This window comes from Urtica dioica, chromosome 4 (genome assembly GCF_054948205.1).
Source record: "Urtica dioica subsp. dioica isolate 48M chromosome 4, U.dioica_male_clone48M_v1_H2, whole genome shotgun sequence".
Lineage (NCBI taxonomy): Eukaryota > Viridiplantae > Streptophyta > Magnoliopsida > Rosales > Urticaceae > Urtica > Urtica dioica.
This window is the reverse complement of record NC_142759.1, coordinates 49026434-49051468: the sequence shown is the minus strand read 5'-3', so window position 1 is coordinate 49051468 and position 25035 is coordinate 49026434. Positions and strand designations below refer to the sequence as shown.

The 25035-nt window shown below is 40.3% G+C and overlaps 2 protein-coding genes and 1 non-coding gene across 7 annotated transcripts; 1 reads left to right on the top strand and 2 right to left on the bottom strand.

Annotated features, from left to right (window-relative positions):
- Nucleotides 1-363: 363 nt before the first annotated feature.
- Nucleotides 364-11234, bottom strand: LOC149401811 (MADS-box protein SOC1-like). 5 transcript variants are annotated; one of them, XM_089612114.1, is made up of 8 exons: nucleotides 11179-11234; nucleotides 10286-10476; nucleotides 8875-8965; nucleotides 3831-3892; nucleotides 3597-3696; nucleotides 1718-1759; nucleotides 1323-1365; nucleotides 364-699 (listed from the first exon to the last, which is right to left on the bottom strand). In XM_089612114.1, exons 1-8 carry the CDS (start codon nucleotides 11179-11181, stop codon nucleotides 689-691), a joined length of 543 nt encoding a protein of 180 aa, XP_089468240.1. In that variant the 5' UTR covers nucleotides 11182-11234; the 3' UTR covers nucleotides 364-688. The 5 variants fall into 5 exon arrangements, with proteins under 5 accessions (XP_089468240.1, XP_089468237.1, XP_089468238.1 ...); XM_089612111.1 differs by having other exon boundaries at nucleotides 364-659; XM_089612112.1 differs by lacking the exon at nucleotides 11179-11234 and adding an exon at nucleotides 10716-10856 and having other exon boundaries at nucleotides 364-659.
- Nucleotides 11235-18486: 7252 nt separating this feature from the next.
- Nucleotides 18487-23808, top strand: LOC149401809 (uncharacterized). The gene is made up of 4 exons (XM_089610895.1): nucleotides 18487-19320; nucleotides 19411-21705; nucleotides 21805-22700; nucleotides 22836-23808. Exons 1-4 carry the CDS (start codon nucleotides 18487-18489, stop codon nucleotides 23806-23808), a joined length of 4998 nt encoding a protein of 1665 aa, XP_089467021.1.
- On the bottom strand, nucleotides 18988-19091 carry LOC149401810 (small nucleolar RNA R71). Its single transcript, XR_016296863.1, has one exon. It is a non-coding gene; the product is annotated as a small nucleolar RNA R71 (small nucleolar RNA).
- Nucleotides 23809-25035: the final 1227 nt, after the last annotated feature.

The window sequence follows — 25035 nt, the reverse complement described above, 5'->3', positions numbered from 1 at the left end:
CATATACATATATATTATACATGTATATACATACACATATACATATATATATATACAGATATACATATATATATACATATACATATATACATATATATATATATATATATATACATATACATATATACATATACACTGATGGCAAGGTGTTAGCGATCAGTTCATTACCCTAAAAGAATACATTAAGATTTAGTGTGTAATTTTTTATACTATTACCTCGTAAACCAAATTTCATGCTTATCACATGCCCGGTTTTTTCGCTCGCATCCTATTTCTAGTTACTAAATTGTTATTTATGATATATCAACTTAATAACAGTGTACTTTTTCTTCCGCGCGCAGCAGATACACTTTTGGAAAAAAATACTCTCAAGTGTCCATCTTTGGGCTTAATTTCTGAACTTGAATAATCATATTAATTACAGTCCTTTCATCTAAATTATACAAATATGTATAGCACGGCAGAGTAAGATCGCATGATTCACAAAACTAGACGAATAAGAAGTATGTACCAACCCTGCAGCTTTACTTGGAATATGGCAATACAAAATATATAGACCATCAAAACATCAAATCTTCAAAGAAAAAGATACAAGCCTTGAATATCATGTGGTCCAACCAAGAGTTGAGCCTCCACATCGGAGCCGGGGCGACTATTTTCTGCGTCATTCACAGTTTCTATTGGCTTCTCATGATGATACTAACAAAAAAATTGGAAACTAATTGCTCATTATTCGTCGTCCATATATAGCTAATCATCATAATTTGTCATATATTGTTTATTTCTTTGTATTCCGTTTATTATCACTTTACCTAATAGTATATCTATTAGCCTATAAAGCCAGGGCACTCAATGTATGACAAAACTATCCAAAACTTTAGCAAACCTTATTTATAACAAATTTCCAACTAGCTTAATTAATTAGAAAGAAAGTCTTACATGCAACTTAAAGTACAGTCACAATCCATACTGAATTGAGTTTAGTAATATGAATTTTGTGATATAACTTGTAAGTAAATAACTATGCGAATATTTTTCCTTTGTAACTAAATTTTTCCACGGGCCGGGACTTTTAGTGATGAAAATAATAACTGTTGCAACTAAACATAACTTTGACGAAAAGTAGTCACTATAAATCTTTCGGCAAAAAAAGTAAAGAAATGTGACATACTAGTAAACATATATTAAAACTAGCACTCCGTTTAGAATGAAAACTATCATCATCAAATCAAAAATGAGTAAAAAAAGTTGTTTGTGTTTATAACACTCGATAGAGCTTGACTTCAAGTATCTAAAAAAAACATGAGTAGAAGAAAACCTACCTTTATCACGTAGCCTGGTATTTTCAGCTATAAGGATTCTTTCCTGAAATAAAATGTTCAAATTCAAGAAAGTATTACATTTTATGCTTTATACTTTGTGATCAGTGTTATCTTATACAGTTATTCATATTGTCATTGAAGACAATGGAGACAGGGGACCGCCATGACCAGATGCTTTACTTTTACAGCAAAAAAAAAAAAAATTAATAATTAAAATTTATTGTATGTATATATAAGTTTTGGTGGGAGTTATATTTTGGCCTCCCCGGCCATTTCTGGCCCATGAATGAAGATAATCCACCAATTATTTATTAAATAATGTTAAAATCAATTAAACATTCTACTTTATTAATCAAGTCAAGCTAGTCTGATCAGTTTAAGGATACTTTATTTACCTGTTCTCTAAGCTTTTCAATTTCCTCTTTGAAAGCTTGATTCTGAAAAACCGAATAAACAGACAATTAGTTAACCACGCATCACTTTGATCTAAATAAACTAGGGGTGGTAATTTGGGGCTGTATACAAGACACGACACGGTTACGACACGATGTAAATGGATTTGGGTCGACCTAAAATGGATCTGAGTTCATCCGTGTCGAACACGATTAACACGATTAAATAACGGGTGAACACGACACGAACACGACAACCCATTGGAACCCAATTAGACACGAATATTAAATGGATTGTTAATAGGTAAACACGATAAAAACCCATAATGACCCAATGGACTGTGTTTGAAGTTCTCTTTTGTAGTAAAAATATTATGTTGATGGATTAGTTGATTATATGGAGTATTTTTATTAATTACTTATTCTGACTAATTTGTTATTTAATTTGATTTAGATTATTTCAATATTTTGAAGTAAACATGTCTAAGGGCCTAAACCGATTCGCGTGTTCAAATGGGTTTAGTGGTCTAAATGGGTCTGTGGGTCTAAGTGGGTTCGTGGGTTACATGGTCTATTGAGACACGATTAATAAATGGGTCTTAGTGGGTTGGGTCTGGGTTTGACAAAAAAATAGTGGGTCGTGTTTGGGTTTTGCTCCTAGACACGATTAATAAATGGGTCGTGTCTGGGTCTGTCAAAAAATACATGAAAACGAATAAAACACGGCACGAACACGACATGTAACCCGAATTGCCACCCCTAAAATAAACAAACAAAAACAATTAGATTTATATTTTAAACACAGAACCATATCTCGATGTCTTAATTTATTTGAAATGTTATATACTTAATATTAGCAATGTAATATCCTTGGATTTGAGAGAATACTTCCATAGAAATATAAGCTATTGTAATTTCTTTTGATCTAATTTTTTCTAAAAAAAATAATTTATATTTTATTTTGACTTGTGAGTATATTTCGCTACAAATATTTTTTCTTTTATATAAGCTGTTGTTAATTTCTTTAAAAACTTCATTTTTATTATATATTCTATCGAATTTTATTGTTAATTAAATTTTAATAATTATTTTAACATGGCACAAGGAATTATAAGTCAATTTTTTTTTAAAATGCTTTTAAAGTATTTGGTAATTTTCTGCTCTAAAAAATGTGTAAAAAAGATAAATGGAAATCATTCATAATAATGAAACTGAATTGCTCGTAAATAATAATATTATATAATAAAGAAAGTTTAAAACGTCGACTTAAATGACTATTATAAATATAAACCCATAAAAAATTGGACATTAGATGAAAGTAAGAAACAAAAACCATAATTGAAATGAATTAATTGGCTAAAATTTGCTAAGTATCATTTTATTTTGAGACACAATATGTTAATTGCTAATATACATATTTGCAACTAAAATTTGGCTACTCTTTGTGGCAGCATTTGTATGAATTTACGAAAAAAAAAAAGGTTATTGGCAACCATTTTCATCAGAAGCTAAAAGTCCTTTTTGCAAAAAGATATCGGAAGCGAGTTTCTTATATTTTGGTTATAAAACTTTTAGTAGACATTTAAGACGTAAGTAAATGTATTTTTCGTAACTAAATTTGGTCAAGAAATATTATGGGAAGTAATTTATTTTAGTTACACGGTTAAATCTTATAGCAACTAAAAATTATCTTTCGAAACCAAATGATTTTTAGTTGCAGAAATTTTTTAATTTCTTCTACCGAAGTTTGACTAAGATCCTGGCAGAAAATGCACTTGACAAAGTCTAACATCCAATATTTATCGACCCGATAAAAAACGTAGAAGTAATAAAGATATTTAACTAATACAAAACAGAAAATAAATCAATAAAAAAAAAGAACCTTTCTTGCTCGGATTTTGGTAATGCTTCGTTGCAAATCTTGTTCGACTTGTCTCAGCTCTTCTTCCGCGCATTGTTCCAGACCCTCTCCAAACAGTTTCCTGATGAGCCATATATGATCTTGATTTCTTAGTGATTCGGATTTCAAAAAAATAGCTCTTGATTTCTTTGAAGAATATACATTTATTAATTATATTCTCACGAGAATCAAAAGGGAACAAAATCAACAACAAACCGTTTTGTGATTTCTAGTAGCTCTATCTTCCTCTTCATTGCAGCCTTAGCTTCCTTCAATTGCTGTAATCATTCCAGAATGGTTTCCAATAAACATTGACTCAGATAAAAAAAAAAAATTATAAATAAAATTTGGGATTTGGTTTTGGTGAATAAAAACACGAAATAAATCGTCACTGATAGAAATATTTCAGACTCGGCAATATCGTACGTGTCCAAATCAGCATGCCAGGCTGGCGACTTTAATAACTCGATACGATCAACTAGATGTAATATAATCTTATTGTAATAATTAAGAAATATAGAAAGTCTTCTCTCTCTCAAACACTTTCATCTATATAAATTGTGTCGAGTTATTTATCTTGATATCAGAATTGTTTCAATTTCAAAGCTGAATGATCAACTGCGACCAAGCTATGCTTCACACTTTGATTTAGCAGAATCCCATAAATTCGACTACATCACGATTGTTGATTCGCTCACGAACACTTAATCGAGTTCTTCCTAAGAACATGTTGAATCATCTCACTATTACTATATTTTAGGGCATCAATATTTGAAACTATGTTGAATGTGGAAACAAAATTGGGAATAAAAGGGTTTGATCATTCGGCTTAAAAGTGTGTCGCATCCAAATACAAAATCTTTAAAGACTTAGGCCTGAAACCCTAAAACAAAACGACAACAAATAAAGGAAAAATCGACAAAACGACAACAAATTGAGAAAAATCGAAAAAAAACAAGAAAATGGTCGCAGCTAGGAACAGTACAATTTGGGCCTCAAGTATTGATCTTGTCAACGAATCTGATTTCATAAACCAAATTCCGACGCTCAGAGCCAAAGTTATGGTATGTCAAGTCCCCTGCGTGAGTTGCATTAGTCAAAACGCTCCACGAAGGTCAGAGCCTGCTCGTCTACTCCTTGTGTCGGGTCTCCTGTTTGGGCTGCACCACACCTTGCAAGGTTTCGTGTTCATCGAATCAAAAGATGCAAAAGAGCTATCTTCGAGATTGTCAATCTTGCGTTCGAACATTGGAACAAAGAAGATTAGCTACTCCTTGGCTGCCATCATATCCTTACTCGCGATTCGATAGATCACTCAAATTCGCACATGGTGTTCGGAATGCTCTTGATCAAGCTAATGTTGATGCCAGATCGGACCCCATAATGATCATACTTAAGATGAACATGCTCTTGGTCAAAAAGACCAAGGGGTTGAAGACGTTACTAAATCGGTCCTAGTTACTCTTCAGACTTGAGTATAAGGAGGGAAGAGGTTCTCGAATGAGGAAATGGATCCCACGACTTCAAAATAATTTATTTCACTTCAACTCTTCCTATCAAATGAAATGTGCATTGCTCGTCCTCATCTCCTTCAAACAACGTGGGTTTTCGATTTTATCAATCTGATAAAAGTTACCCTAGGGGTGACTACTATTGATGCATGCTTATCTTCATACCATGAAAGAAGGGGTTTCTTCGTCAAGATGGATGCAAGCAATATGCTTGACTCAATTTTCCTTGCCATGATCAGTGAGATACCGTAAGAATATCTGATAATGACGACAAAATATGACATGGTCCCTCTCTATGCAAGAAATTTTTGGCATGTCGTTCTCTCAACTAACTCAGATTCAGCACTAGAGATAAGATAGATGAAAGTGTTTAAGAGAATAAAAATAGCATTCTCTTCTTATGATCACTTGACCATCGTTATTACAGTCGGATCATAAATATATTTACATCAAGTTGATCATAATTAACTAATTCTTATTCTAAGTTGTTCGAGTCCGCCAAGCCTTGCATGCTAACTCGGACCCAGAGAGTACTGTTGAGTTAATAATACCTCTATCTGTTACGACTAAGCGTATATCCATTTTAGTATATTGTCGTTCATTACGTTTATTAGGTAGTCATTTATATTGTTGTCATTTCATTGTTGAATGAAGTTTGAGTATTTTGTATGGAAGCTAATATATATAGCTTCTATGTGGGAGAGCTCCGAGAAGCGAAATTGCTTCGCATAACCATTTTTCGCAAGGCTCAGTGAACCAAAGTTTCGATGGTGGAATCTCAATCTTCGACAGTGATTAGTATTGATCTGTCGATGTTTCAACCAGCTCCAAACTTCACTCCTCGCCTGAATCCCCTCTCTATCAGACTCGATTACAACAATTATGTGCTTTGGCGCTCTCAGGTCTTATCTTCAGTTCGAGCTCATGGATTCGAAAGCATCCTCGACGGAACCGCTCTAATTTTGGCTCCGTTTGTTGAAATGAGGATCGATCTCCGATCAAAAGACCAAACCGAAATTTCAAAATAGGCTTTGTTATAATTAGTTCTTAATGAGCTGGTTGTTCTCGTCAATTTTTGAAGAAACGCTTCGACACGTCAGTCGATGTTGGAGTTCGTCGGAAGTGTGGTCCCTATTCACGATTGAGCGACTCAACTCCACTCAGAGCAAAGCCAGAGATCTACAACACAGGTTCCTTTTCCAAACTACTAAGAAAGGCACTCTCGATTGAGGAATATATCTTAAAAATGAAGAATCTAGCTGATAACTTCAACACGCCTGGTCAAACAATTTTGGACGATGAAATCATTTTGTATCTAGTTGGAGGATTAGGAACTGAATATGAGTCTGTAATCATTCATCTTACATCGAGGCAGGGAGATCAGGATCTACAAGTGCAGTTCATGCTGCAATCTCAAGATATGCGCATTGATACTGCAAATTCTGTGCAAGTTGCTGAGAACTATGGCTTAACAGCTAATCTGTCTGCAGACACTGCCTATTCTGGCAAGTCACGTGGAGGATTCAAAAGAAACAGAGTAGGTTTCAAAGAAAATCGAGGTGGAAATAGAGGACGTAGATGAGGTTCAGATCGTGGAAGAATGCTATGCCAACTGTGTGGCACATCTGGTCACATTGTAGGCAAAATGCTTCTATCGCTTTTATATGCATTTCTTAGGTGTTGATCCAGCATCACAACAATCGCAAGCTCAACTTCAAGCCAATCAAGCACAATATGATGATCAGAAGTGGTATGTTCAAGCTGAACAGTAGCAGTTTGAAGATGAGTTTTGCTCACAAGCTGAACCAGAATCCACAAAGTCAAACACCTGTGATTGTCTCTCAGACCACATGTCAACTATACCTCAAGCTCTTCCAATATACCTGGTGCATCAGCTAACTCAGCCTGGTTTCTCGATAGTGGAGCTACAAATCATGTGACTACATAGCTTGAAAATTTGTCACTTCAGACAGGCTACAAAGGCAATGGTAAACTTGCAGCAAGTAATGGATCCCTCTGATCTATTTCTAATATAGGGTGATTCATTGATTCATATACCTGCCATTCATAGCCATCTTAAGCTCTCTAAAATTCTTCTTGTCCCACAAATTACCAAAAACCTTCTTAGCATTTCTCAGTTTACTAATGATAACAAAGTATTTATTGGATTTCACTCAAGTGAAAGTCTGAAACCTGCCAAACTTTCATCAAGTTTAATGCATTTGTTGACAGACATTTCTCGCATAAAATTCAAACTCTGCACACTGACTGGGGTGGAGGTATAGGTCTCGCATTCATCATATTCATTCATGTCCACATATTCATCAGCAAAATGACATTTCAGAAAGAAAACACCAACATATCACACAAACAGGTCTTACTTTATTAGCACAGTCTGAGCTTCCAACTCATTTTTGGTGGGATTCTTTCTTCGTTGCAGTCTCTTTAATAAATGTTCTTCCAACTCCGGTTCTTCAAAATCAATCACCATCTCAAGTCTTGTATTCCAAGTCACATGATCTGTCAAAAATCAAGGTGTTTAATTGCACTTGTTTTCCTTATCTATGTCCATATAATTCAAACAAGCAGCAATTCAAATGATCTAAGTATGTCTATGTTGGTCCTAGTGGTCATCATAAAGGGTTTAAGTGTCTGTCTTCATCAGGTCATCTATATAGTGCGTGATGTAGTGTTCAATGAGTCCGAATTTCCATATTCTTCTCTTTTTCAAAAGTCATCAACTACATCCTTTTCAAATCCTATGATAGCACACCAGTTTCCCATTATTGTTAGTGTGACCCATCACACTCCACCACTACGTCTGAGCTATTGCAGAAACTACATCTGAAATTGTTTGGATTCAAAGTCTACTGACTGAATTGGGATTGAAAGAATCAAGTCAACTAGTGCTATGGTGCGACAATGCGGGGCTACATCTTTGGCGTCAAACCATGTTTTCCATGCGCGTACAAAGCACATTGAGATAGATGAGCACTTTGTTCAAGACAAGGTTTTGGCCAAAGAACTCAAAATCCGGTTTGTGCCCTTTGAAGATCAGATTGCAGACGTGTTTACGAAGGCACTATCCATACCGTGGCTTCGTTTCTTACGCGACAAGCTAACCTTTGCAATGTAGGTGTTGTCATCTCGATCATCATCCACCTTTGCTTGAGGGGGGCTGTTACGACTAAGCGTATAGTCGTTTTAGTATATTGTCGTTTATTAGATAGTCGTTTTTATTATTGTCGCTTCACTGTTGAACGACGTTTGCGTATTTTGTACGGAAGCAAATATATATAGCTTTAATGTGTGTAATTTCAAACTAAGATCGTCAATACAATTATCTCTCTAGATTAGATAAATCAACACTATGATTTACAAGGCATAGATATATTTATGTTCCTTTTGCGTGTTTGCATGTTTGTAGGTGCTGATAATTTGTTTGTTTCGCGAAATACATTATTCGTAAACTAGCAAAATAATTCGCTTAAAAACTGAATGTTAGTCATATAATTTGATTTTGTCAAGCATCACAAGATTTCATATTAAAGCTAATAAGCATTGAGAGCAATAATCTATAACCTAAATATAGATAGTCTCATCATCTTTTATGTGGTCTTTTTGGTATCATAAATTTCATATCAAAAGCAATTAACAATGAGTAGATTACGGGGAATATAATGAGATTACGTAAAAGATCATTTGGTTCTGTAAAATGGCAGTCACATGAGAGAGAGAGAGAGAGAGACCTGAAGGTTTGAGTGGACAAGGTCGTCGGTGGTGGTGGATCGCCTAGTGTCTTTTATATGCTTCTTGTAACGTTCTAATATTGCCTGCACGCTATCAGTTTAGCCATATACGAATTCATTAATTGAACGCACTAAAACTAACTCGGCGCTTAATATATTCACAGGAAAGAAGAAAAAAAAAGGAGAGCTAGAATCAGATTAACAATTATTACCAGCTGAGCAAAAAAAAAAAAAAAAACAATACTATGCTTGTCATTAATGGTGGTTTTCTATAGTTTGAGTAATGGCAGTTTAAGAATACATGAAATCGAGTATATAAAAAATTATGAGGTTGATTGATTTGGAAATGATTTATTCTCTATCCGATCATCTTCTTTTGTGCAAACTATAATACACTATTGTACAAATAAATAAAACATTATATTAACACATTGCCTTAAAGAGTAAATTCCTAATTGTTGAAAAGTTCCACAGAAATAAGGAACTAGAACTAACATAAGACGAGTAACTCATTATATTAAAATTTTACTAAGCTCTTAACCATACAAAATAACTATATATAGGCTTTCAATTTGGATATATACTGCAACAATTTAATCTCTACAACGCATACAGGAATAACTGCGCAATTTACCTCTCTCTCTCTCTCTCTCTCTTTCTCTCTCTCTCTCTCTCCCTCTATATACATGTGAGAGTATATATATACACAGTTACACACACTACATTATTCATAGCACCATATACACTACATAGTTTATAATTGAGTATAGTTGTGTGGTACTACTATTTCTCACCTGCTCTCTGTTCAATCAAAATTATTAAGCGCATGTCTACACATGATATATATATATATATATATGTATATGTATGTATATATATGTAAAAAAACATTCATTACTGCGTAGGGTTTTCAAAGACTATATTTTATTTTATATATATACGATGATTCAAATATATTATAGAATTAGCAAGTATGAAGCTTATCTGCTCATTTTATCATGACTAGCTGTAACAGTATGTACAATTTAACGGATAAAGTTATAGTTTTATTCAATAGACACAAATCAATACAACAATTGGTACTGCAACCAAGAAAGGAAAGAAGTGGAAAATTGATATATTATTACCTTGTATCTGCACAATACAGTCAATGCACACTTCAGACTTGCACTATATTTCTATTATATAAATGGCTCATTATTTACTTTGAATATTCTGAAACTCTATAGACATTTTTATTAGATCGATATGATCCATATTATGTGAAATGAAGTTTTGTGTTCCAAAGCAAAAAAAAAAAAAAAAACCAGAAAATATGAGGGCGATCGAACTAGGTACAATAAATGTATGAGTTATTGCCTAATGTAAACAGAGCAGAACCTAAAAATAAAACCCCAATTTTTTTTTCTACCTTGAGTTTGCGAATTCGATGACCTTCCCTCGGGAAGAGAAAATGATGAGTGCCACGTCAGCATCGCAAAGGACTGAGAGCTCATGGGCCTTCTTCAGAATACCATTACTCCTCTTTGAGAAGGTCACTTGACGACTCGTCGCGTTCTCGATCCTCTTCATCCCAGTCTTTCCTCGTACCATTAAGATCTTCTTCACATATTAATATAATATATATATATATATAGATTAATTAGAAAGCTTATGCAATCAATCTTCTAAAAACTCAAGGTACAACAAGTTCATATTATGGGTATAAATAATAATCCACATATAACACTTTTCTATTACAAAATTAAGACTACACAAAAGTTAAAAATAATACAAAGGAAATAGAATCACGTCTGAGTCATGTTCAAGACTTTCTCTATAGACTTGATTAATTCACTTACAGCCTCGTCTAGAAACTGAAGAAATTGAGCTCGTGATTCGGCAGGAAAAAAGAAAAACAAAAAGAAATAATAACGATGAGCGGGAGAGAGAGAGAGAGAGGAAAACAAAAATGTCACAAATTAGGCTAAATGATCTACAGACCTTTGACTAGGTAAACTTACAGTCTATATATAGAATACAAATGTGGATAATAAAGTGGATTCGAAAAAAAAAAATATATATATATATATATATATATATTGACACTGACGGTTATCAGCCGAGGAGATAAGGAAACTTATTTTTATTATATTATTATGATTGATTTAGTGCAAATACAGTCTAGACTCTAAAGACAAAAAAGGGAAACAAAACGACTGGATTCTTAGTAAATATGCTAAAAATGGAAAGAACTAGCTTGGAACGATATTTTTATCAGCAGAGAGATTAAAAAAGAGAAGGGACCGAAAAAAAAATTATTACCATTCGCTGGGGAGAAGACGAGGCTGAAAGAAAATGACTTTAAGAAGAAAATGAGATGGAACAAGAAGAAGACTAAAGTTTTTTTTTATTATTAAATAGTGATTATTGATTAGTTTTTTTAAATAAAAAACTGAAAAAAAAAAAGACTTTTATGTCTTGTGATTTGTTTAGCACTCGATTTCCTGTCGTACCCTTCACTTATTTCACGATCTAATCGCACAGAGAAAACTCGGAGAGATGAATCAGAAAAGAACTTCTTTCATTGAATTCGAATTGGGGACGAAGACCCAATTTAAATTACAAAAGACAAAGGTAAAAGACAAAAAAGACCTTACTTAACAGGCTAAGTAAAGGGCACAAAAGGAAAACAACAATTCCTAATAATCTTATAATACTCGATTACTTAGGACTAAAACAAACAAGACCAAATACAAAAACTATTGAGAGAGCTGCGAGCTGAGGAGTTGAGGAGAGCTGCGAGCTGAGCGAGCTGCGTTTGGTGCTTTTAAAACCCCAGCGAATCCTAATACTCCCCCTCAAGGTGGACGAAAGAGATCCTTGAGTGACCACTTGGACATGATGAGTCGCAGTGCCGGAGAAGGAAGTGGCTTCGTTAATGCATCAGCAAGTTGGTTTTGTGTGCGAACTGGCAACAGCTTGATGTTTCCACGTTGCACGTGATCACGGACGAAATAGAGGTCAATCTCTATATGTTTCGTCCGTTCATGAAAAGCAGGGTTCGATGCAATGTACACCGCTGCTTGGTTGTCGCAGAATAGAACCGTTGGGGCACTCTGAGTGACCTTGAAGTCACGTAGCAGTTGCTGCAACCAGATAAGTTCACTGGTGGTTGATGCCATGGCTCGATATTCTGCCTCAGCTGACGAACGTGAGACTGTACTCTGCTTCTTGGACCGCCAAGCAACAAGTGAGTCGCCAATGAAGATACAGAATCCTGTGATCGATCGTCTAGTATCCGTGCACGTTCCCCAATCAGCATCAAAGAATCCCTTGATCTGTGTTGAAGAATCAGCTCCATAAAAAAGACCTTGTCCAGGTGCCCCCTTGATATACCTTAGCAGGTGATGAGCTGCCAAGCAGACCGCCAAGCAACAAGTGAGTCGCCAATGAAGATACAAAATCCTGTGATCGATCGTCTAGTATCCGTGCACGTTCCCCAATCAGCATCAAAGAATCCCTTGATCTGTGTTGAAGAATCAGCTCCATAAAAAAGACCTTGTCCAGGTGCCCCCTTGATATACCTTAGCAGGTGATGAGCTGCCTGCAAGTGTGTGTCACGGGGAGCCTGTAAGAATTGACTCAAAGTATTAACTGAATATGTAATGTCAGGCCTAGAAATAGTCAAATATAACAAACGCCCAATAAGACTCCTATAATGAGTAATATCAGTCAATAAAATCCCATCTGTAGAATTCAAAGTAACTCTGGGATTCATGGGGGTTGCAACAGGTTTAGAGTCAAGAAAACCATAGTCCTCCAAAAGCTGCAAGGCATATTGTCTTTGACTGATGACAATGTCTGAGGTGGACCTGGCTACTTCAATACCAAGGAAGTAATTGAGGACCTAAGTCCCTCAGTTTGAACTTGGAATGAAGAAATTGTTTGACCAAGGCAATTTCATCTAAATTTGGACCTGCCAATATAATGTCATCAACATAAAAAAGAATGGCAACAAATTTAGTCCCTACACCACGTGTAAAAAGAGAGTAGTCAGATTTAGACTGAGAAAACCCAAAGGAAAGGACAGCCTGTGTAAAAGTAATATTCCATTGTCAAGAGGCTTGCTTAAGCCCGTAAATCGACTTGTGAAGCTTACAAACACGCTTATGTCCATCATCCTTTTGCTCCCCCTGTTTATCATAACCCAAAGGTAGATCCATGTAAACTTCCTCAAACAATTCACCATTTAAAAAAGCATTATTTATGTCTAACTGAGCAAGAAACCAATTTTGGGAAGCTGATAAGGCTAAAAGAGCTTTGACAGTAACTAGTTTTGCAACCGGAGAGAAAGTGTCAATAAAATCAACTCCTTCTCTCTGGTTATAACCTTTAGCTACTAGACGCGCCTTGTGACGAGCTAGTGTTCCATCTGAGTTGAACTTATTAGTATATACCCATCGGCAACCAATAGACTTCTTGCCATGTGGAAGAGGAACAATTGACCAAGTTTTGTTCTCCTCCATGGCTGCTAATTCATCATCCATAGTCTGTGACCTGTGGAACACGTTATAGACGGATTTCTTTTGAGGTACTATTACTATATCAACGAAAAAATAATAATATATTTATTAAATTAGACGATTTAAGTGATATATTTTTAGTCAAAATACAGCGAATATATATATATATATATATATATATGTATATATTATCATCATGCTTTAATAAAATTTCTTAGTTATATATTATGTTTGATATAATATCTTAATTATCTATATGTATCTATGAAGATGTTTAGAACTTCTAAATTAGAAGCACAAACCGATAAATTAATGTACAGACACACCTTTTCTATTCTCTTCCGCGTGATCTCATTTCAGGTCCATAAATATTGGAGAAAAATTCAATGCAAGAAGTAGAGATGACAAGATTGTTCTATTTATAGCGAAATCATAATAAAAAGCAGTTATCTTAAAATATTTCGATTGTGTCATAGATAAAGTATCACTTAAATCAATCTGGTAATATTTTGACCTCCAAAATAGTAGTTTTATTTACTATCTACGCCAATTTTAACTCGTATACATTTGATTTTTAGTTCGGCAAAAAGTAAAAAAAACATACGAATATTTAATGTAAAAAAAGGACGAACTTAGCTTATCATGCACCGCATCACCTCCCCAGGAGAAAACTTGCCTTATTTATTTGGCCTCGCGTGTTGAAATGCAACCTTTTTATATGGTAGTTTAGTATATTTGTGATTATTATATTTATGTAAAATTATTTTAGTCTTTTATTTATTTATTTGTATTATGGTTATTTATTCAGAGTATTATATTTCTCTTTTCTCTTAATACATAAAGTTTCATGATATCAGAGTCACCATCTCTACACAAAAAAGTTAATATACCAAGCACGTTTCACGCAGATCGAACTCTATGATTTTTTAGTGAGTCAAGCTATGTTTTTCATCTATACATTTGGGTATTTTCGTCTCTTTTCTCTTGATTTGTGGATGTTGTAATTGTTTAGGTATTTTTGTCCTTCGATTTGGTGTTGTTTGGATGCGTTGGTAATTGCGATTTTGGATTTCGATTTGGGGGTTTCTCTCTGTTTGTTTGGATTTCATGTTTGGAGTGTTTGGATTGGTGTTTTCAATATGGCGGGTCGTAGAGATGATTCTCTTCGGGCGATTGGTGTTCAATTGGATGGCAAAAATTACTCATATTGGAGTTATGTTATGAGAAATTTTTCTGCATGAAAAGTCTATGCGGAGTTACATAACTAGTATGCGGCCTAAACCCTCTGATGAGAAGGTCGTTGATTTTGCGACTTCGGTGGATGCTTGGAGGATGATAATGCTAAGATTATCACATTGATTACCAATTATGTTTACCCACTTGATCAGTGCTCATTTGGCGAAGTACGAGACTGAGAATGGGGTCAGGGGAAATCTGGAGAGACTCTATACTCAGCCTAACTATGCCAAGCAGTATCAATTGGAAATGGATATTCGTGCGCTTCGGCAGAAAGGTATGAGTATTCATGAATTTTATCCTTCCATGTCCTCATTGCAGGATCAGTTGGCATTGACTATGTCGGCTGAGTTAAGGGCAGTGGCGGCTTACATCTCTCAGCATGAAGAGCAGCGATTGATTCAGTTTATGATGGCGCTTCGCGACGACTTTGAGAGATTGCATGGTGCGATACTACACCGCAATTATCTACCTTCTGTTGATTTTGTGGTCAACGACTACTCGCCGAAGAGGTTTGTCTCAAGTCTAAGATTGACAAGGAAACTCCACCACCTGCAACGCCTGATGTCATTGCTGTCGCATATCGGTCGTCTGATGGTAGTGCGCTCAATCCATCGATGATAGTCCATCTAGATAAGTGTGTCTTGTGTAAGAAGAAAGGACACTGGAAGGCTCAGTGTCCAATCTTTTTGAGCTGAGGCAAAGCGCAGTAGCAACAATGACCACACCAGCAATAGTCCACCCCAGCCTCAGCAGCGCCCGACGGCTCCGTGGGCACCCCGTCCAACAGCTCCGTGGATACCTCGCCCACCTTAATTCACCAACGATGTTGTTTCCCCATGTGTGAATCCGTAAATGTTTGATCAGTTTCAACATTTCCTTGCCTCGTAGCCTCATATCATGTCCACCTCTTCCTCAAAAAGTTTTTCCATGTCGTTAGTCTCAGGTATATCATCATCCTTGTGGATACTTGATTTGGGTACCTCCCATCATATGTCCCATCACTTTTCATATTTTGTTTTATTGTCTCGCCATTCATATATTCTCATTATGACCGCTAATGGCACCTCTATGCTATTGGAGGGTATAGGTAATGTTGTCGCTGATAGGTGCGTTTATCACGCGTAAAACACCTATTTCCCGAACCGAAAACCGACGAGTCCTCAAGTATTTTAATGGTTTTAGTAGGTTTTCGAGTAATTTCAGGTTCAGAGGAGCATTAGAGCATCTACAAACAATTTCGTGAAAAGATGATGAGATTCGGAGTGAAAATGGTCAAGATGGAGTCAAAATTGATAAGGGCAAGAAATTTGGCGAAGACGCGCGCCGCGCGCCCACCACCGCGCGCCGCGTGAAGATAAGATCCGAGACCGCGCGCCGCGGGCCTCGAGTGGCGCGCCGCGCATACTGAGACTCAAACAACAAAATCGCACAGAGTCTTATGCGCGGAGCGCGCATAACCTGAAGCTGAGGCCGCGCGCCGCGCATTGACTACCGCGCGCCGCGCGCCCGCGGATTCCTGGAATAGGAAATTAGCGATTTTTTAGGATTCTTGACCCTTGGATCGAATTGGAAGGCTCAGATCACTCCGAAAAACACACACTCAGGGCTAAAAACACCTTTTGTAACCTAATTAACTCATACTAGTTTAGTTTTTAGTTTTTTCTACTTTTGGCTGCACCTTTGTTTGAGAGCTTTTGTTTGGGAGCGAAGTTGAGTCGACGATCCGACGAACGAGCAACCGTGAACTCCCGTTTTTAATAGTTTTTACTTTCTTTCCCTTACTCTCTATTACGTTTATTTCTGAATTAATTGATAGTTTCATTATTCCCATCATGAATTTCATAGAGTTTTGCTTATTGATGATTATGTTGATTATTGTTTTGATCACTATGTTGTTAACTATGGACTCCGTTAGAGGCTAGATTTTTAGCGGGGTTGCGATGTAGCCGGATTAAATTGGGTTAGGGGGTTTCGCTAGGGTGAAATTATGCTTTGATGTACTCAATTATTCATGCTTGTGTGGATGTGTTCTTAATGCGTTCTTTGGGTTGGCCACCTTTAGGATTGTTTTTAGGAGTTTCTGTCACTCGAGAGAGGGCGAAAACTCATGCTCATAATCCATGTTTCGTTTTGTTCTTAGGTTGCTAGACGGCTTAAGCTTAATGTAATCGTTTGACTTCTCGTATTTATTGCTCGTGATTGTTTTAATAGGATTAGAGGCCGAGAGGATACATAATCCGTCAATTGCGTAGGTTGCTAGATCACTCGAGAGAGGCTAGTAATATGTTAGGGAGAATGAGATTAGCGTGAGTAGAGTAGGTCTAGTTGTTGGAACCCAAAACCCCCGAATCTTAATTTTCCGGTGAAGTCGTGACCCCCATTTTCTCTTATTTGAAGTTTCGTGTTAAATTTCCGTTGTTTTCAGTTATTTTTATTATAGTTAATTCTTGCACCTCCCACCTTAATATAGTGAAATCAATTTGCTTTAGATTGTTTAACGTCAATAGAGTAACTAGTCTCTGTGGGATCGATATCCGTTACTTACGTAACACTATTACTTGTTCGATACGTCCACTTGCGTGCTAGTTATAAAATTATCGCAACAAGTTTTTGGCGCCGTTGCCGGGGATTTGATAGGTGCGTTTATCACGCGTAAAACTCCTATTTCCCGAACCGAAAACCGACGAGTCCTCAAGTATTTTAATGGTTTTAGTAGGTTTTCGAGTAATTTCAGGTTCAGAGGACCATTAGAGCATCTACAAACAATTTCGTGAAAAGATGATGAGATTCGGAGTGAAAATGGTCAAGATGGAGTCAAAATTGAGAAGGGCAAGAAATTTGGCGAAGACGCGCGCCGCGCGCCCACCACCGCGCGCCGCGTGAAGATAGGATCCGAGACCGCGCGCCGCGGGCCTCGAGTGGCGCGCCGCGCATACTGAGACTCAAACAACGAAATCGCACAGAGTCTTATGCGCGGAGCGCGCATAACCTGAAGCTGAGGCCGCGCGCCGCGCATTGACTACCGCGCGCCGCGCGCCCGCGGATTCCTGGAATAGGAAATTAGCGATTTTTTAGGATTCTTGACCCTTGGATCGAATTGGAAGGCTCAGATCACTCCGAAAAACACACACTCAGGGCTAAAAACACCTTTTGTAACCTAATTAACTCATGCTAGTTTAGTTTTTAGTTTTTTTCTACTTTTGGCTGCACCTTTGTTTGAGAGCTTTTGTTTGGGAGCGAAGTTGAGTCGACGATCCGACGAACGAGCAACCGTGAACTCCCGTTTTTAATAGTTTTTACTTTCTTTCCCTTACTCTCTATTACGTTTATTTCTGAATTAATTGATAGTTTCATTATTCCCATCATGAATTTCATAGAGTTTTGCTTATTGATGATTATGTTGATTATTGTTTTGATCACTATGTTGTTAACTATGGACTCCGTTAGAGGCTAGATTTTTAGCGGGGTTGCGATGTAGCCGGATTAAATTGGGTTAGGGGGTTTCGCGGGGAAGTCGTGACCCCCATTTTCTCTTATTTGAAGTTTCGTGTTAAATTTCTGTTGTTTTCAGTTATTTTTATTATAGTTAATTCTTGCACCTCCCACCTTAATATAGTGAAATCAATTTTCTTTAGATTGTACGTCGCTAGAGTAACTAGTCTCTGTGGGATCGATATCCGTTACTTACGTAACACTATTACTTGTTCGATACGTCCACTTGCGTGCTAGTTATAAAATTATCGCAACAAGTTTTTGGCGCCGTTGCCGGGGACTTTTTACAATAGCGTCGAAAAACAATCTTATCTGCCATTTGATTTCGTTACGCGTTTCCTAACTTTGCGTGTCATTTTCTCTGTTTTGAAGGTGCATGCGGAGTGAGGGAACATCAAACCTCGTTCCATTAAATCTTGAAATCGAAAAGTTTTGCAAGACGAACAGAAAGCAAACAAAGGAACGAGCAATGGAAGATAGAGCGAACAACGCGGCGAATGAAGGGCCAAAGACCTTATTTCAATATGGGTTACCACCAGCCGACGCCGCGCAATCGGCAATCGCTCTCCCGGCTCTTGCGGGTAACCAGAATTTCGAGATCAAGACCGGCATAATTCACATGGTCCAAGCGAATCAATTCGCTGGATCACCTGCCGAAGACCCGCAAGACCACCTGACGAACTTCGTCGAGATTGCAAACACGTTCAAGCTCCACAACGTGTCCGACGAAGCCATCTGCCTCCGCCTCTTCCCGTTTTCACTACGGGACCGAGCCAAGATGTGGCTAAACTCCCTCGCACCGGGTTCCATCACCTCGTGGGCCGACCTGCGCATCAAATTCATCTCAAAGTTCTTCCCGTTCGAGAAGATGCACAAGAGACGCAACGAGATCCATTCGTTTGCCCAATACGACGGGGAGTCTTTGTTTGAAGCATGGGGGCGCTTCAAGGAGTTAGAGAGGAGGTGTCCTAATCATGGCATCCAAGGGTGGATGATGGTGCAGATTTTCTATGGCGGTCTCTCACCATCGTCCCGCACCCTAGTCAACACGGCCGCTGGAGGGTCGTTCTTTCAGAAGACAGAGGAGGAAGCTCACAGCATTCTCGAGGAGCTGGCCTACAACAACGATCAATGCCCGTCCGAGCGGCGCATCGTGAAGAATATGCCAGTCACTCCCGAGATGGAGCTGATGAAGGCACTGGCAGCACAGGTGGCGGATCTTACAAAGTCAGTTTAGGGACAGAAGGCCTCCGTTCAAGCCGTGCACACCTCTGAAGTCTGTTTCTGGTGCAACGGGCAGCACAATAGCGACGAGTGCGTGTATGGGGACAACGGCCAACAGGCCAACTTCATCAACAACAGGCCGCCCCAGAACAACTACAATCAAGGCCCAAGGAACAACTACCAGAACGGGGGATGGAGAGGCCCCCAAAACAACATGCCTATGCAGCCCGCGCCTCAAGCTCAGCCTCGTCCACAACAGAATCAGCCCCGACCACCGCCGTACCAGCCTCCTCCATTTCGGGCATACAAGGGCGAGACCAACTTAGAGGAGCTCATCGCCAACTTGGCCACGTCAACGACCGCCTTCATAAACTCCACCACCGAGTTTATGCACGAAACGAAGACGTCTCTCTCGAACCAATCGGCGCAGATCCGAAACCTTGAGACGCAAATGGGGCAACTGTCGACCGCGGTGAACTCACGACCTCAGGGAACGCTCCCGAGCAACACCGACATCAACCCCAGGTCACAGGTCAATGCCATCACACTCAGAAGCGGGCAAGTGATTGACAACTCCGGCAAGAAGAAAGAGAATGTGGAGAAAGACGAGTCCCCCATGCCGCTGCCCCAAGCCACGCCACCGCCGGCGAGCGTTCCAGCTCCAACAAGCACGCCAAAGCTGCCGTTTCCTCAGAGGCAGAAAGAAGGGAAACTCGACCACCAATTCAGCAAGTTCCTCGAGGTATTCAAGCAACTTCAGATAAACATCCCGTTTGCTGACGCTCTTGAGCAGATGCCGACGTACGCCAAGTTCTTGAAGGACATCCTCTCGAAAAAGAGGAAAATAGAGGATTGCAGCACGATCACTCTCACCGAAGAGTGCTCCGCCATCATTCAGAGGAAGTTGCCGGTGAAGATGAAGGATCCAGGGAGTTTCACTGTCCCGTGTGCCATCGGGAACACCTTCTTCGAGCGAGCTCTATGCGACCTGGGAGCGAGCATCAACTTGATGCCGTACTCTATATTCAAGAAGCTCGGCATCGGAGAGGTGAGACCGACCCGAATCACGCTCCAAATGGCGGACAGGTCCATCGTATACCCGCGAGGAGTGATCGAGGATCTCTTGGTCAAATTCGACAAGTTCATCTTCCCCGCCGATTTCGTTGTGCTTGACATGGAAGAAGACCGCGACGTCCCAATCATCCTAGGGCGGCCATTCCTCGCCACTGGAGGAGCTCTCATCGACGTTCAGAAAGGAGAGCTAAAATTGAGGGTGCAAGACGAAGAGGTGGTGTTCAACGTGTTCAACGCCATAAAATACCCGAGGGCTAGCGATGATGTCTTCCGGATCGACGTATGTAATTCCATCATCACCGACTTCTCTCACCGATCCGAGGACCCTCTCGAGGTAAGTTTGCTAAACTCCATTGATTTCACTAACGAGTTTGATGAATGTGAAGCTTTAGAGCACGTGGAGTACATGAACGCAGCCATGCCATATCGACGCAACTCGATCGAGAGTTTGGGGGAGAGCCAACCTCGAGTGCCTCCGTCCATTCAACAGCCCCCGAAGCTCGAGTTAAAAGAATTGTCGGCATACCTCCGCTACGCATACCTAGGCGTAGAATCGACCCTTCCGGTGATCATTTCGAATCACCTCACCAAGGGAGAGGAAGAAAGGTTGCTCGTGGCGCTACGCAAGCACAAGGGAGCGATCGGGTGGACACTCTCGGACATCAAAGGGATCAGCCCCTCCTATTGCGTTCATCGCATACTCTTGGAGGACGGGCATCGTCCCTCGGTGGAGCACCAAAGACGCCTCAATCCGGCAATGAAGGAGGTCGTCAGGAAAGAGATCCTGAAATGGCTCGACGTCGGGGTCATTTACCCAATCTCCGATAGCGCATGGGTGAGTCCGGTGCAATGCGTTCCGAAGAAAGGCGGAATGACGGTGGTGAGAAACGACAACAATGAGCTCATTTCCACTCGGACGGTGACCGGATACAGAATCTGCATGGACTACCGCAAGCTCAACAACGCCACGCGCAAAGACCACTTCCCACTTCCCTTCATCGATCAGATGCTCGACCGTCTCGCAGGGCACAGGTATTATTGTTTTCTCGATGGATATTCAGGTTATAACCAGATCACGATCGCACCAGAGGATCAGGAGAAGACCACCTTTACATGCCCTTATGGCACTTTCGCCTTCAAGCGAATGCTGTTTGGGCTATGTAACGCACCAGCCACGTTCCAAAGATGCATGATGGCCATCTTCTCCGACATGGTGGAGAAAACAATTAAGGTTTTTATGGACGATTTTTCCGTATTTGGCCCTACATTTGATCAATGTTTGGAGAATTTGTCTCAGGTGCTTAACAGGTGTGAAGAAACTAACCTCGTGCTTAACTGGGAGAAGTGCCATTTCATGGTACAAGAAGGCATCGTGCTAGGCCACAGAGTTTCGAAGGACGGGTTAGAGGTGGACCGGGCGAAAATTTCCACAATCGAGAAGCTACCACCGCCAACTTCGGTCAAGGGAGTGAGAAGCTTCCTGGGGCATGCCGGCTTCTATAGGCGCTTCATCAAAGACTTCTCCAAAATCACGAAGCCGTTGTGTGGGTTGCTCGAGAAAGATGTCAAATTCTCCTTCACCAACGAATGCCTAGAAGCCTTCACAACCCTCAAGCACAAGTTGAGCACAGCGCCGATCATCACCGCGCCGGATTGGAGTATCCCATTCGAGATCATGAGTGACGCGAGCGATCACGCGGTGGGTGCGGTTCTTGGGCAACGTAAAGATAAGGCTTTCCGTGCAATCTATTATGCAAGCCGAACTCTTAACGCTGCCCAACTGAACTACACAACGACGGAAAAAGAGTTATTGGCCGTGGTCTTCGCCTTCGACAAATTCCGGCCATACGTCATCGGCAATAAAGTGATCGTCTACACCGACCACGCCGCGATTCGATATCTCATGGACAAGAAGGACGCTAAACCTCGCCTAATCCGTTGGGTCCTTCTCCTCCAAGAGTTCGACATCGAGGTCAAAGACAAGAAGGGCACAGAGAACCTCGTAGCTGACCACTTATCGAGATTGGAGACTCTCGAGCACGTTCCAGACAAGACGGCACTCATCAACGATGACTTCCCCGATGAAAAGCTATTGGCCGTCCATCAGGCCGTCCTCCCATGGTATGTCGACATCGTGAATTACCTCGTAGGCAAGGTGGTGCCTACCGACCTCAAGACGTACCAGAAGCGGAAATTTCTTTCGGAGGTCCGGAGATATTACTGGGAGGAGCTGATCCTCTATCGGCAGTGTGCAGACCTAATTGTGAGGAGGTGTGTTCCCGAGGACGAGATGGAGTCGGTCCTGCGACATTGCCATGGCCTCGAATGCGGAGGTCACTTCGGTCCGAACCGCACGGCAGCGAAAGTCCTTCAAAGCGGCTTCTATTGGCCAACGCTCTTCAAAGACAGCCGAGACTTCATCATTGCTTGTGACCGGTGCCAACGAACGGGTAATATTTCTAACCGAAATGAGATGCCACTCACTAACATTTTGGAAATAGAACCGTTCGACGTTTGGGGAATAGATTTTATGGGCCCATTTCCGTCTTCCTACGGAAACAAGTACATTCTCTTGGCGGTGGATTACGTATCCAAGTGGGTCGAGGCCAAAGCTACTCCGACAAGCGACGGGAAGGTGGTCTTAAAGTTCTTAAAGACTATTTTCACCCGATTCGGCACACCACGAGCCATCATCAGCGACGGGGGAGCACATTTTTGTAACCGGCAGTTCGACGCACTCCTCGCCAAATACAGCGTCACACACCGGAAAACATTGGCGTACCACCCTCAAGCCAACGGACAAGCGGAGGTCTCTAACCGGGAAATTAAGCAAATCCTGGAAAAGACGGTGGGAAGTTCTCTAAAAGACTGGGCCGCCAAGCTCGACGACGCACTATGGGCTTACCGCACAGCCTACAAGACGCCAATTGGTATGTCCCCGTACCACCTCATTTACGGAAAAGCATGCCATTTGCCAGTCGAGCTAGAGCACAGGGCACTCTGGGCGATGAAGAAGCTGAACTTCGACTACAAAGCTTCGGGCCAACAGAGACTCCTTCAACTGAACGCCCTCGATGAACTCCGACGAGAAGCGTACGAGAATGCCAGAATCTACAAGGAGAAGACCAATGCATGGCATGACAAGCACATCGTCAGGAAGGACCTCAAGCCGGGCCAAAAGGTACTACTCTTTAATTCCAGGTTGAAGCTCTTTCCCGGAAAGTTGAAGTCGAGGTGGTCCGGGCCATTCGAGATCGATCAAGTCTACCCTCATGGTTGGGTTGAATTAACGAACCAAAGAGGCGAAAAATTCAAGGTTAATGGACAGAGGGTTAAGCCCTATTTTGGAGGCGTATTCGAAAGCGAAAAGGCGGTCACTCACATCACCGCAATTCCATGAAGAAAACACGGTACCCCGTCATGTTATTGACGTTAACTAAAGCGCTAATCGGGAGGCAACCCGACTTCCTTTCGTCGCATTTTCATTTTTTTTTTTCACTTATTTGATTAAACCCAGTTTTGTTTTAAATTTTTATTTGTGTGTTTCGTTTTCCAGTAAAAAAAAAACAAAAAAAACAAAAAAAACAAAAAAAAAAAGGGGAGGCGCCCGCCGCGGGACACACACTGCGCGGCACGCAGACGGAAACTTTCGGCTTTGGCAATCACAGAGTCTTATGCGCACTCCGCGCGAGGGCCGAATGACGATCTGCGCGCCGCGAGGAATCATACGCGCGGCGCGGGAAAAACACGAAGGCGCGCGCCGCGGGCTTGCGCGGCGCGACCCCAATACATGCAAGCGCGCGCCGCGAGATCCAGTACGCGCGGCGCGCGAAACGAGAATTTTTTTCGCCAAAGTCACAGAGTAATATGCGCGCTCCGCGCGTATGTCGAGCCCCAGGTCCGCGCGGCGCGCAGAACCATGCGCGCGGCGCGCGGACCCGCGTAAGTTATTTTAAAAAGGGAATTTTGGCAGTTTTTATTTTCAAAACTTTCTCTCAAACCCAATTCCTTCGAACCCTAACCCTATTTTCATAAAAATCCGCCCCTAATCATCATATAAACACGAAATTCATCCATCATAACTCTTGTCTTCAATTCACTACTTCAATTCGTGTGCGTTTATTTCGTTTTTCTTGGTGTTCTTCATCTCTCCATCCCCACAACCTAAGGTATGAACCTCTAACTCGAATCTTTGTGTGATACGGTGATGATTTCTTGTTGTTAGGGAATACATGATGATTTCGTGCTGTTAGGGTGAGAATGTGGCCATAGGTACGGTTTATATACTAAAGTGTTCATCACAAAATTGGTTTGCACTCTAGGTGTTCGATGAAATGCCCGAATGAACGTACAAGTGAAAAAATTGAAAAATTTACGTACGATTACGGGTCAATACGTATGGGGGCCAATTGTGAATGTGTTTGGGGGGTAAAAAATGGGTAATAGGCGTTCATCATAATATCATCGACTCATTTTCCGTCGTGTTTTGCAGATGCAACGAGCTTCGACATCGAGAGTCAACCCCAAACGTATCCGACGATCGGGAGCGTCGTTGCCTCGGCCATCGACGCTATTGGAGGGTGCCGGCGAGGTTTGGGACGCCATATCAAAGAAGGGACTCATCGCT